Source organism: Eptatretus burgeri, chromosome 2, assembly GCF_056783735.1.
Source record: "Eptatretus burgeri isolate ZD-2024b chromosome 2, Ebu_testis_v1, whole genome shotgun sequence".
NCBI classification, from domain to species: Eukaryota; Metazoa; Chordata; class Myxini; order Myxiniformes; family Myxinidae; genus Eptatretus; species Eptatretus burgeri.
In genome coordinates, this window is record NC_140962.1 from 149,295,016 (window position 1) to 149,309,659 (window position 14,644).

General features: G+C 43.3%; 2 protein-coding genes across 3 annotated transcripts in view; one reads left to right on the top strand and one right to left on the bottom strand.

Annotated features, from left to right (window-relative positions):
* Positions 1-3,974, top strand: part of LOC147033523 (zinc-binding protein A33-like) — a 33,559-nt gene extending 29,585 nt beyond the window's left edge. For both annotated transcript variants that reach the window (XM_085855654.1, XM_085855664.1), the window contains exon 7: positions 3,366-3,974. In XM_085855654.1, coding sequence (XP_085711780.1) covers positions 3,366-3,883 — 518 coding nt within the window. In that variant the 3' untranslated portion in view covers positions 3,884-3,974. The remainder of the gene's footprint in view (positions 1-3,365) is intronic.
* Positions 1-14,644, bottom strand: part of LOC147033509 (E3 ubiquitin-protein ligase TRIM7-like) — a 1,095,521-nt gene that overhangs the window by 597,596 nt on the left and 483,281 nt on the right. The window lies entirely within an intron of this gene.

Sequence of the window (14,644 nt, forward strand, 5' to 3'; positions counted from 1 at the left end):
GGGCTTTCTGATCAAATCTGCATGAAAATCCAAATTTCTCAAATGGTCAATCAGGCAGATTTGATTAGAATCCCCTGGAGAACAAATGTGCCAAATTTGATGCTTGTATCATCATGTGCACGAATCCTCTCAAAATTGCTATTATCTGCCCCACTATAAGGAGAGGTTGGAAGCAATGAGAAGTAGGGCAAGGGAAGGCAGCATGAGGGGAGGGTAAGGGAAGGTAATGTGAGGGTAAGGGAAGACAGTGAGAGGGTAAGACAGCATGAGGAGAGTGCAAGGTAAGGCAGTGTGAGGGGGGGTCCATCTGGACATAACCACTGTCCAGACACGCCCGGAGATCACCCATCATCCACATATGTGCAGAGAGAACCACCACCCAGATACATGCGGAGATAACCACCATCCAGATACATGTGGGGATAACCACTGTCCGGATACATGTGGAAACAACCACCATCCGGATACGTGTGGAGATCACCACTATCCAGATACATGTGGAGATAACCACCATCCGGATAACCACCATCTGGGCATAACCACCATCCAGATACATTTGGCGAGAGATATATATATATATATATATATATATATATATATATATATATATATATATATATATATATATATATATATATATATATATATATTCTTCCTCTTTCGGCTGCTCCCGTTAGGGGTCGCCACAGCGGATCATCCATATGATCCGCATCGTGATTTGGCACATGTTTTACGCCGGATGCCCTTCCTGACACAACCCTCGTCGCCTCTTACGACACAGGGATATGGTACACCTATTTTAACCGGGGTATACACCGGCCCAGTATATGGTACTCATTTCGCCGACTTCGGAAAGATGACAGTCTGAGTCAACCCCCTGGTGTATTAATTCAGTAGCCGAACGGGGCTTGAACTCAGGACCTCTTGGATCCCAAGCTGCTGCCCTAACCACTGCGCCAACACACCAGGCTATATATATATATATATATATATATATATATATATATATATATATATATATATATATATATATATATATATATATATATATATATATATATATATATATATATATATATATATATATATATATATATATATATATATATATATATATATATATATATATATATATATATATATATATATATATATATATATATTTTTTTTTATTTTTTTTTTTCTGGCAAATGTGATGACCAGTTTAACAGTAAAAATATGATGAATCACCCTGCCTGTGAAACACCAGCATTACAGTTCATAGTGGGTCGGGATTCAAACCCAGGCTCGACAGTTTAGAGCAAGCATGCATACATCTCAGCTTTCCTGCCCTGATGTGGCGATTCATTCCTTCATAACAATTTAAAATATTTTTACTCATTGTGATCATATAATTTATTTTGCCTTCCTACCTCTGGTATAGAACCACGGTATCGCCATTGAAACTTGAAGATCACGTGCCAAGTGGTTTCACCAAGCACTCCACGAAACGGTTAAAGAAACTTTTAACAATGAAGCATTTAATTTTAATTTGTATTTATTTATGCTGAAGTGATGAACCATATCATGGTCGATCGTACAGAAAGGGGAAATGTCATGTAAAATAAAATCTTACATTTTCGGCGAGCCAGCCACCGCCAGTTGCACCACAGAACAACATGTTGCCAACACAGGTGAGTAGCCCTAACTTTTGTTGACGTCGATTGAGATAAAGTATTCAGTGCCAGTATGAATATTGTGGAGTGCTCGCCAAGTGGCTGAAACACTGAAGGAAGCACTCCAATGAAACAGTTGATAAGGAATGGCTGGCTTGGCAAGCAATGATCAATCATATTAACCTCCTCCCGGAAACGCCCAAACAATGTCCAAACAATGTCCAAATGAACACTTTTCAGCAGTCGGAACTGCTGCTAAGTTTAATTCTGGAGTGTAAATTTTGTAATTTGGCTTGGTTTAAGAGATTCTCGAAGCTATGGCATGTGTGGAAATGTTATGAAGCCACGAATGCTGGCGTCTCCAAACGTTAATCAGCATGTTAATGTCTGCAGTGATTCGTAGGTAGTGATAGTATGAGTGAGAGAAAAGGAAAAAAAAACTTTATTGTGAAGAAATCGTTGTGGCCTGTTCAATTCTGGCCATGGTTGAGCCGGCCAAAAATCATGGCGGCTTCAGACCTCAGCGAGGTAACCCAGAATACACCTTTACACCCCAGAGAGAGAGAGAGAGAGAGTGAGGTGGCCAATGATCACCTGATAAAGGATATAATTAAATAAGGCTGTTAATTATCTTCCAAAAGGTATTAATCTTCAAATTAATCCAAACACCCAATTTTCACTCATTCACTTCCGTGGAGTTCCCTGAGTACGCATGCAAAGTTTCAGGCTGCTAGGTTTCATGGTTTTGGAGTTATGGAGGAGTCAGACACACACACACAAACACACACACACACACACACACACACACACACACACACACACACACACACACACACTGACATTTATTGGAAAAGACAAACAGAAGCCGGTTGAAATTGCTCATTCATCTCCAGATAGTTCACAATCCAGAATGAAGAACGTATTTCTCTATCTCTCACACAAACATCTCGCCTCAACAAACATTGCAGAATCATATATAATAATTAATTACAAATTGAATTGTAACCAGATGTGTATAAACCATGAACTGTACCAATACACTGCCTGACCATCACAAGCAAATAAGTTTATTGGTTTTATCTTCTATAAACTCTGATCCCTCATTCACAGCTTGTGTGATGTGCATATTCACCTGGACTGGTTTATTTTTTTTTTATATTTTCACATTTGTATTTTTCATAGAAAGTAGTCAAAGATGGAAATATTAAAAAGATGTACACTATGGCTACATCTTCATTAATTACCCCTCATTATTCTCTTCTTTACCACATTTTATTTCTTCTTTATTCCTCCCTTCTTTATTCCCCTTCTTTATTCCTCCCTTCTTTATTCCCCTTCTTTATTCTCCCCTTCTTTATTCCTCCCTTCTTTATTCCTCCCTTCTTATTTTTCTTTCTTTATCTATTTTCCACATCACACTTTCTCACGCTTTTCTCCTCCTTTTCCACAAATCCTCTCCCTTATAATTTTCCTGGAAGCTTTCTTTCTGTTCTGACTTCCACATCTATAATAATTGTGTGCGTGCGTGCGTTCGTGCATGCGTGTGTATATAAATTAATTGGTGGTGAAGTAATTAAATATAAACAATTGTTGTAATAAAATGTTTTTTGTTGATAAATGTGATTCCCAAAGGTTATAAAAAGAGATTCATGTGTTTGTGTTTGTGTCCGTTTGTCTAACAATGTCCGCGACCCCGTCTCGTGTCCGCAGATGGACGGACCCCAAGTCTGGACCCAAACTCTGTACATCGTGGGATCAAGATCTCCCGGGACCTCAGGACGGCGACTCTAACCGGGAACGTTGAACCGTACCCGGAACACCCTGATCGGTTTGATTGTTCATATCAAGTTGTTTCCTCTGAGAGTTTCTCGTCGGGCCGTCACTACTGGGAGGTTGATGCGAGTTCGAGTAGTTGGTGCAGAATCGGAATCTGTTTAAACTCCATGAGGAGGAAAGGGAGAGGGAGCAGGTTGGGAATGAATCCCCAGTCTTGGTGTTTATATATAGATAATAATACATACTACACACAACACAACAATCAATGTACCCCCCTGTCCATGTCTGGGGATCCTGAACGCTTTGGGTTCTTCTTGGATTGCGAGGCGGGAGAGTTGACGTGTTTCGGGGACACGCGGGTCCTGCACGTGTTCAGGGGGAACTTCATGGACCCCGTTAAACCCGCTATTGGGATTTATATCCCTGTTGGTGACTCCGTCCGGTTTCTCTAATCATTCCGTTCAGTTCGTGATTTGTTTATTTCATGAAACGTACAAAGTGAAGGTTATTTTGGGTTCAAATTAATAAAATCATTTACTTGTGCATGATGATCTGACTAATGATTAATATTTATATTGTAATAAAGATTATATAATTAAATAAGTTCATTGTTTATCTTATTTGATGTGAAATGAACTTTAACCCCAACTCTTCACTCTGATCACGAGACAATATGGATTATTATTATTCTTCTTCAACCGTGTGTTTCATTCAAAGTTAACTTTTTAATTTGAGTTTAGTAGTTGTTGTAGTTGTCACAATAGTAGTACTCGTAGTTGTAGTTGAATATATTATATTAATAACATCCATGCTGTTCACACGGAGAGGTTTTAATTAATCCTAATAATTCAACCTCCCTCTGCCCCCACCCCCCCCCCCCTAATCTCCATAACATTACATACCGATGTTGGAACATGTACTTCCAGTGTAGCTCGTGATACTGAACTATTCGTGTATTGATTGAATATTTACTTTTTACCTGCACCACGGAAGGTGAAGGAGGTGATGTTTCCTCCCCTTTCTGTTGTTAATTGCTAAATGGATGTTTGTTTAAGAAAAATGGTTCATCGATTCTGTTTGTCTGTCAACTACATGTCACAATTTTAAACCGATCTTTATGAAGCTTCACCACATGGAAGAGTTTGTTATAAGGAAGAAGCTTTTTGTTTTTGAGGTCAAAAGGTCAACATAGGCCAAAGGTCAACAAATCTGGAGATTTCTAAAATCCTCAATTTTCATCCGATTTACTTGAAATATGAAGAAGAATTGCACATAATGTCACTGACTTCAACCACCAATTATTTTTGAGATCAAATTTGTTTTATGGATTTTGCAAGTATTGTGCTCTGCATGACGTCTTCTTGTTTCTTTGTTTGTTTGTGTGCACGATATCTCAAAAAGTTGTGGGACAATCTTTAAAGGACGAACTGATTAGATTTTTGTGAAGATCTGGATTTGATAATTATATCATTTTTGAAGCGAATCTTCACCATTGAGAGAAAGGACCAAAAACGATACAGTACTGTGTCGCATGATATTTCAAGAATGTAATGGGGCCGATATGTTCTCATGGATCAGGTATTACGTGGTGGAGGTATGCGCTCTACCGAGCACACTTCTAGTTTTATCTGAAATCTATCTTCAGGTGAATCCTTCAGGTAAACAACACGAACCTTGGGATAACGAGGTAAGGATCATCAAAGGGAATTTGAATATAATTTCTCATATCGATTAGATATTGATGTGGATCTCACAAACGGGTTTCTATTGTCGATACATTTTTTCATGATGGGTTTGGGGGTGAGAAAATAAATAAATTGATGATGATTAAAATAAAATATGTTAATCCTGAAATAAATATACTCAAATATGATATGATGTTTTAAGTACCATTTTGAATTAACATAATTATATTTCTCCTCTGTGTAGAAAGTTCACCTGTATATTGTTGCGAATTTGCGCCCGCCGGCGTGCGGACGGCCACGTCACTCTAATCACGACCGCGTCACCCACCGGACGGACAATTCAGTCGTGACCCTCTCGGAACTATCGCCCGGAGCCAGTCACGGGTGGGCCTTTCGACCTCACCACAATCGTGCCAATCGGCCACCCGCGTAGGATAGGGCTGTTCGCCAAACTCGACCTACCTAAGTACCCATGCGGATGGTAAACCGGGCGATCGTACCTCGCCGCAGGTCGACTCCGGACACGAACCGCTTAAGCGGTCCGTTCCGTGCTACAGTGAAAACCGAGCAGTGTTATCGTCGGCCTCAACGGTTCCGATTAATTACCGGGCGTATTAAGCCCATTACAAACCCTTTACCTGAAGCAGGATGGAGGGTCAAAAAAGAAAAGACGAAGCGAAACGGGAAAACAGTTCACACAAAGCACATTTATTATGCGACACACAGAAAGCACACATAGCAATCGAAACAAAAGCAATGACGACGCAGAGTTACTACCGACTACGCGCACACACGGCAACACTTATACAGTTCTACTTCACAGACGGCGCCAACACACATTTACTCAAAAGCAAAGGAAAGAAGCCACCCTCATAGACAAGGGGGCAGACGGGCCTGTAGGCCAATATGTGCGCGTGACCTGAAGGAGCGGCCAGGTCCGCGAGACCGGGGGGGGTCCTACCCTTGTCCTCCTGACGCATTGGTCGACGAGCCGCAGATGTGGCCGCGTGGCTGTGCCCCGACTCCGTGCTCCTTGGGGGGTTGCGTTGGCACGACGTTTGGAGTGGGGTGGGAACGGGGCCCCCTTTTTGCACTATCTCAGCACGGGGGAAAGGGGGAATTGTTGATGCCCTGGGGGAGGAGAATGGCTGGCTGTCTTGGGTCCCGCGATGAGCGATCTCACACCGCGACCTCATCGCTGACCGCCGTCCTTCTCGCCTCGGACCCGAGCTCCTTTGCCTCTTCCCGCAACTCTTCTCAGCCGACTGCAGAACCCAACTCGCTGCCACACCGATGACTTCGCCACCTGACTCGACTCTCCCCACACCGATGACTCGACTCACTCTCTGCCGGCTCTCTTCCACTCTCCAACCAAAACTGGCTCACTCTCTGCCACACCGATCACTTCGCCACCCGACTCGACTCACTCTGCTCCCCGCTCTCTTCCACTCTGCAACCCAAAACTGACTCACTCTGCCCTGCCAACACACACTGCTACTGCCACACTCTGCCACGATTCGCCTTGCGCTCGCCGTTTTATATGCAGGCAGCAGAAAACAATATACAAATATCCGGATCAGGATGACGTCGGGGGCGGAGCTCGCCAATTGGATGGAGGAAAAGTGGGCGTGAACCTCCCCTGATCCTAGAATTTGCATATATCGAGTCCACACAGATGCGCCTGGAAGCGGGCCAAGCCACCCCGCGCTTGCTAATTGGATGGAGCAGAAGTGGGCGTGTAGCGTTTGTGATCCGAATTTTCCCCAGGAAAGGCCGCTATTTGTGCTCGCGGCTCGGTGCGTATCGCTGAACAGGGCAAAGACAGCCCGACGCTCAGTGTTCACAGGTGGTGTGGGAATGGCTGTAGAAGGAGAGAGGTGAAGGTGGTGGAGGGTTTTCGATGGTGGTTTGATGGTTGGTTCAAAATAAAGAGAGAACAGAAAAACGTCTAACTCAAAGTGTCGCAGCTCGAATGGATCACATAAAGTCCCTCTATACAACGGGTTTGGGGCTAACTACACATGTACTTATAGATATCTCACCTACGGGACCTGAATGGTGGTTTGCGAATTTCCACAGCCGTAACACTACCTCCTCCCCTTTTTACAGACTCGTCCCGAGTCGTCAAATTTCCGTGTGCCATCATGTGTAGTTCTCCCCTCGTACGTTTTACCTTCAGATCCCTGAGTGCGACATTCATGGTATTTGTGTCCCCAAAATAAATAACCTGAGGGCTGAGTAACGAACTAAACAAACCCACTCACACGGACGACTTAAATAAAATTGCCGGCGCTAAGACATACATGCCGGGGGCGCACTCATATTTACAGTACATCTTACTTACAAATTCTACACTAAACCATGGCCCAGGATCAATGGACTCTGCAGGGATCAAAACAAAAGTCAACAGAACTGGCGCACGGGCTGCCACTGCAGGCCCGTGTTGTTGCTGGCAACAGGACAGTTCTTGCAGCTTGCAAACTGTTGTGACGATCCTGGCGCACATGGCAATGAACAAGGGAGGGCAAATCAAAAATGAACGGGGCAAACGCAGAATCGAGGGCAGCAGGCATGGCATGGCAAAGGTGATTGCAGGCAAACAAACCCGGCAGAACATGGGCCGCTGCAGGCAAACACAGTCGGCAGACGAACTGGCCGGCACAGACCTTGCAGCACAGCTGCAGACGATCCGGCCGGTACAGGCCTCGCAGCAAACAGCCAGCCGATAAAGCGGGCCGGCCCCTGCCCTTCAGTGGAGGTTGGTGAAGGGAGTGTGGTGGTGCTGGCCACTCGGAAGGCGGGCTCGAACCTACCCTACGGTCTCCCTCCCAACCTATCGCCTTTGCCTGTCACTGTCCATACCCACTCCCTTCATTTGGAAAACCCAATTTAGGCCAAACTTTTTTTTTTGTTTGTTTTTATTTTACTTCCCCACTATAAATCGTCCCCTCACCCCTCTTTACTGTCCTTGTTCGGCTGACCTATCTCGTCACCGAGCCAACTCCCAACCCCTATGTTCCCTTCCCGGAGGGGAACAAGGGAGAGCTAGCGTCCTGTGTCGAGGCCCAACGAAACCCCAGGATGGCCTCCCCAGACTTCAGCGATCTTTAACCCAAAGTGGGTCCAGCAGCCCACAACGAAACTACCCCTTTCGGGCCTCGCCCCCCCCAATTTTCTTCCCGTGCCCTCACACGGTCTCATGGCTGGGACGCATGGCTCCCCTTGGCAGGCACGACCCTCTGCCGATTCTCCGACGATGGCACCCCCGGGCACTACACTGCCTCCGAGCCTACCAGCTCCCTAAACACCGGGGAGTGCCCCCCATGGTAACTCCCCTGAAACGCTCACATGGCAGGCTGGCTTCCCGGGCCCCTTTCCGAGGGTCACCCGTGCCCACAACACTGCCCCCACGGCTAATGGCACCCCCGGGCCCCCGCACCATGTGGGCGCACCCGTGCCCACTACGCTATCCTGGCCCCCCATGGGCCCTTGGCCTACCACGGCCGACTAGCCCGGTGCCCGGGGTACCCACTCAGCGATACTCACCTTTCGCAGCCACACTCCCAGCCCATCAACAGGGCTTCTGCACCCCTCCAAACGGGTTTCGAGCCTACACTCCCACCAACAGCAAAACGACCTCCAATTTGTCAATTTGACTTACCCAGCTAACTCACTCTACACTGACCCCGGGGTCCCTTGGGCGGCTGTTGGTGTGGCTGGAAGAGATTTATGGGTGCTGAGACCTCGATCCAATTCATATGCAGATTCAAAAGGGGGGGCTTGGCTATTGTGCCATTGTGTCAAAATGCGCATGCCGTTGGTGATGACGTGAGAAATGTTTCCAAAATTCGATTTGATTCGTACTTGAAATGTTATCAAAATGTGGAGAAGTGATTTGGAATGATTTTAAAGTGATTTGTGAAGGAGTTGTGTATGATTTGGTACCTTGGAATGAATGAGGATTTATAACCTCCCACCAGCATTCTGGTGGTGAGTGATCAATCAATTATCCCTCGGATGGACGTTAAACTAGGCGTGCTGTCTTCATTAGTCTGTGAATGTTAAAGTTAATAAATGACATTGGTTGATGGATGTTAAAGACAAATTCCTGCCAAAACTACTGCTGGGAAGGCAATGGCAAACAACCCAGGGTAACCCTTTGATCAATTCAGGCAGGCAAAATTAATTGCATAGATGGATGAAATCATGTTACCTCTTACAATGATTGATCTGTTAACCAAGTGTACATTGTACAGACTGGCTGCTAGTGTACTGACTGGCTGTCTGGTGCTCCTTAAACAACATTGCAAACTTTGCCAAGCCAACGTCGAGCTTTCTGTGTGGGAAACTGACAGAAAAACATCTGTTGTCTTCATATGGGCCTCAATCTGTCAGGGTAAATTCATTGGATTTAATTGGACAATTTTATTTATTGTCACAATGATAGACCATAAAGCTGTTTAAGCGAAATTGGATGACTAAATATACTCAAAGGTTGAGTTTTAACCTAATGGAGAAAGGAGAAAGAGTAGCCAATCAGGAGAAAGAGGGCAAATCTCCCATGCCTCCCCCACAGCAGTGATAAAGATTGGGAAGGTTCCAGCTACATGTGTGGACGGAGTGTTTTGAGCTGCAATTTAAATGCTATTCACCTGATAACTCAACTTTAACCTTGATCTGCACAATTTTTGTACACCTGTTCAAAAACACAGGTTTAGACTGTATTTGTTTTGATAAAGGAAATGGATTCGTATTTGAAAGGTCAGAGGACGTGATTAGATGGCTTGTGTATGTGAGTTGAATTATATTGCAGCATGTTGCTGTTTGTGAGAGAGAAATGGACAAGATGGACAACGTCAGAGATTTTAAATGTTGTTGGAATTCTGAATAGTGATGAGAGAAATTGGTTAAACATTATTTTTCCGAGATATTTCAGTTCCATTGACCATGAAAGAAATGGATGCTCATCAGGTTAATAAAACAATATGAGCATTTGGTATTGTTTGAACTGTTTGGGAAATTTTTGTGTCTGTTAACAATGTTATCAAAGTTCTTGTTTCCAAATGGACGCTCTGCAGCCAAAGTGTGGTCTGTAGTTCGGCAACTCGATGCCATGGCCGAGCGGAGTAGAGATGGAGGAGTGCAGAGCTGAGAGCCCGAGAAAGACTTCCAAAAGAATCAGCCTGTGACGACAATGATAGCCATGCTGCTCTTGTTTAATTACTCCTGTGAATGAATGTAAGAATGTGCAACCTTGCTTTGAATTATTTTGGGAATCTATTTTGTGAATTATAATAACCCAGAACACTATTATGTTTTTGACCTGGATGGTCGTGATGGGGATAATCTTATGGTCAAAAGGACCAACAAGTGACACTTGTGGTAATGTCTACATGTAAACAGGGGAAACAGTTGGTAACTAGTGGAGGTTGTGTTTTAATTACTTTCAGACTAAGCTCAAAAAAAAAAAAGGAACTCATTGAGAACGAACCATCATGCTTCTTTTGGTTATAACTAATATAAATTTTTGTTTTGAGATTACAAATTGAGAAACCTTTCATCATATAAGTCTCGTAATCCTAATTTAAAGGTATTGGGGTCTTCAAGTGACAGAGTAATTATTGGTTATATCACAGTAAGGTTATTAATAACTTGTATTTATTGATTAATATATTGTCAATCACTGTACCTATGGACCTTGTTGATCTGTTAATTGAGGATAGGGAAAAGTTACTGAGAATTGAATCAATATCATATATTAAGTTGAGGTACTTACATAATATTTAAGGAGGGTCTGCGTTATTAAATTGATCGACAGATTGGTGAACATTGCATATGAGGAATGAAGTAATGAGGGAAAACAGCCTGGTACTTACATAACCATAATGCAGAATGACTGGAAGAGTGGCTTGACCAAAAGCAATTATGAAATCAATTAATGGAATTAGGAATTGTACCATGTATTGTATCTGTATTGCTGGTACTGACCTGACTGTAATTTAAATAAAATGCCTCTACAATTTGTAGAAAGACAAACAAGAGGATAAATAACAATTATGCAGAGTACAGAAGACATTACCATGGGAAATGAATGTTAAATCAGTCAGAATAAAATAATTATATTATTGAAAAGAGTGCAATGATGCTGCAAGCCAATTTAAATATTACTACAAGCCAATTTAAATATTACCTGTGTTATCTGTCTTCTGATTAATTAGACAGGTGCATGATTTTGATTAAGTGGTACTTATTGTACGTTTTGTTCAGTAAGTTGAGGTATTTCTAACACTGACTTGACCATCTTTCATCAGTACGGAAGTGCTAAGTTAGCCAGAAATAAATAAATAATTTCAGTCCCATCTGGAACTTCTTGTGAATGAAACTATGAATTGTTTAGCAGATATGAATGTTAAAATGGTAACTGTGCAAAACCGAATCACTTTGGATTCGGTACTTGAAAGAAGTAGCTAACTTTCATAGTTATTGTACAGGTGACATGGAAATAGCAAATGAGATGAACGTTTTGAGTGCACATTCAACTGAGATTTCTGTATATTTTAGCATGTCATTTAGGTGCGAAAAAATAACAAGGAAAGGGATAAAATATTGATATAACATAAAATGCAAGTTGAATGCTTCTGTAAGAACCTTTGTCAGTGTTGTTGAAATACATGAGCCCATGACGTTTACTGATTGGTGTTTAAACGAGGCTTAACCTTGATTTTGTTTGTTTCAGAGTGTTTAGGGCAGTTGAACTATGCAGTGTACGATTTCGTCTAATGAAGCTTTGGAAGAACTTCCACCGAAAGATTGGATGATGGGGAACTCAGATTTGGGTGATTGGGCATTCAACACGTGATCCTGAAACTACCCCCTTCCTGAGGAGATAAGATGAGCAATGTGGTGAAAAGGAAAAAGAAAAACCCATGGAAGAGGTTGGACAAGTCAAACCACAGCAAGGCAAAGTCTTAACATTGCCGTTGTATGGTGCCAGGCAGGCCAGGCAAGCCGGGAGGAATGTCCTCAGCCACACTCACAAATTGCCATTGCAAATACATGGTGAACTTGCCGTGGTTGCTTCAATGCACAACGAAGGCCCTGAAGGTTCACACGGCGAGTCATCTGCAACGTGTGTTCAATGGTGCGGGTGAGGCTCATGCAGCCATCGCGGCTGCATCCAACGTGCACAGTTCACTTGGTGAATCAAACCTGATTGCACAAACTGCTGCTACGAGGCCCCAAACTCGGCTGGGGCTGGATCTCTGGGTCACCTCTTGAGTCCTTTTCGTCATCTTCAACCCAGTGTTGGGCCCAAGCTTGTACCTGCCAAGATCTACCTTCTCTGCAGCTCAAGGAGTGCCTCGACTGTGTTTCCCGTTGGGTGTTGCTCTATCTACACCCTGACCTGCTTATCTTCTGACTTCAGGTGGCATGTCTTTTCGATTTGTGACAAATGCTGATGAACAGATGATTAATTAAATGGAAACACACTCACTCAACTGGCTGGGACACTATTGAAATGGTCGTCATCCAGCATTCTTTTGATATGAGCACTCGCTGCCATTGTTGATTGAACTTGTGTAACGGATATATTTTCTCCTCCACGAATGGGATATGGTGATCATGTGTAATATAATTATTCAAATTTTCCTGATAAGGAAAAAGGGGGGAATTGTGGAAGAAAATAATTATATTAACTAGCGATACCCGTGCACATGCACGGGATAGCAGTACAACATAGCTGGTAGCAGACGACAGACTGTACACGGGGAATGACAAAAATACGCATTGTGCAAAATGCAAGTGGTACTATGGAACGCCAAGACTTCCCAAACATTGTCGGCATGTCCGCTAAGTGCCACAGGAATTTCATAGGGATCATGTGACGGCGAGCCGAGTTTTTAGTGTGCAAGCTTGGTATTATAATAGAGACTAGCGATACCCGTGCACATGCACGGGATAGCAGAACAACATAGCTGGTAGCAGACGACAGACTGTACACGGGGAATGACAAAAATACGCATTGTGCAAAATGCAAGTGGTACTATGGAACGCCAAGACTTCCCAAACATTGCCGGCATGTCCGCTAAGTGCCACAGCAGTTTCATAGGGATCGTGTGATGGCGAGCCGAGTTTTTAGTGTGCAAGCTTGGTATTATAATAGAGATGTACTCTCTGTCTGTAATGGTTGCTGGTGCTTTATAAATTCAATTTTTATGCTACAAGTCAAATTGGCTGTCAGTTATGCTTCCCTTTACCCAAGAGTCTTTTGACCTAAATGTTGATAAAAGGAATGTCTTGCAATGGAACAAGGTGACCTGGTTGATAATGCTGCAACTTTTGCCATGATTATGTCATTCGCCTTTCACCTTGTAGACAGGTATTGCAGTTGGAGTTCTTTTGCCTGGTGCTTATCAGCTTCCTCCACTCCCTGCTAAGAACATATAAATGCCAGGAAATGTAATCTTAGCTTAGTGCAAATCATTGTGGATGTGTACCATCTCAGTGGCTTGATCTCCTTGGTATCATGTTAAATTAATAAAAGTCCTCTGATTAAATGTACTTTCCGTTGTGGACAGTGAATTAATTGTTTAGAGTACAAGTTGAATAACAGGATTTACATCGAGTCGGTTAACTACAAAATTCGATAACACCACATACCAAGATCCGATCCATCCATACGGCAGCCATGGATATGCCCCAGGCCCACATATGAAGTAAGTATTATTTAAGGCTGGCTGGGGGTTCAGTTAGGTTATTTGCACTTGTATCAATATCTATCCTTCTCCCAGCAATCTGTCCTTTCATTGTGACTCTTTCTTTAAGATGTTCAGCATAATATTTACATGTTGAATTACCTAAGTAAGGTCCATCTCTTTCTGCATGGAAAGGCCTCCACCCATCTCGTAAACATATCAATTATTATGAGTGCAAATTCATACCCACCACATCTTGGCATTTGAATAAAATCCATTCGCAAGTGCACAAACTGCCCGGAGAGAGGTCTGTGGGCTGCTTGCACTGTCTTCTCACCTTTTCCTGGATTATGTTCTTGGCAGATTGGACAAGTATTACAGTATTGTTCAGCCACCACGGAAAATCCGGGTGCATACCATTGTTTCCCAACAGACTTGCACATTCCCCCTTTCCCGGTGTGGCTCACCCCGTGAGCTAAACGGGCAAGCCCTGCTAACAACGCATGTGGCACAACCACTGCCCATCATGAGAAGTCCACAGTTGGGATTTAGTATCATATACCAATCCCGAGTTTATCCACTTATCCTTCTCTTGTTTATCAACGGCTGTCTGTATAGCAGCTACATCCTCGAGGGTTGGACTGCTTTCTGATATTGTTAAAGCACCTTGCATGGTCACTGGATTTTGTTCTGATCTCGCTGCATGTTTTGCTGCCTTGTCTGTTCACTCTTTTCCTCTTGAAACACCATTTGCTCTTCCCGTGTGCACATCACACCTAATTACTGTAATAGCAGACGGTAACACGCCATAGTATTCCAAAATCGTGTACGA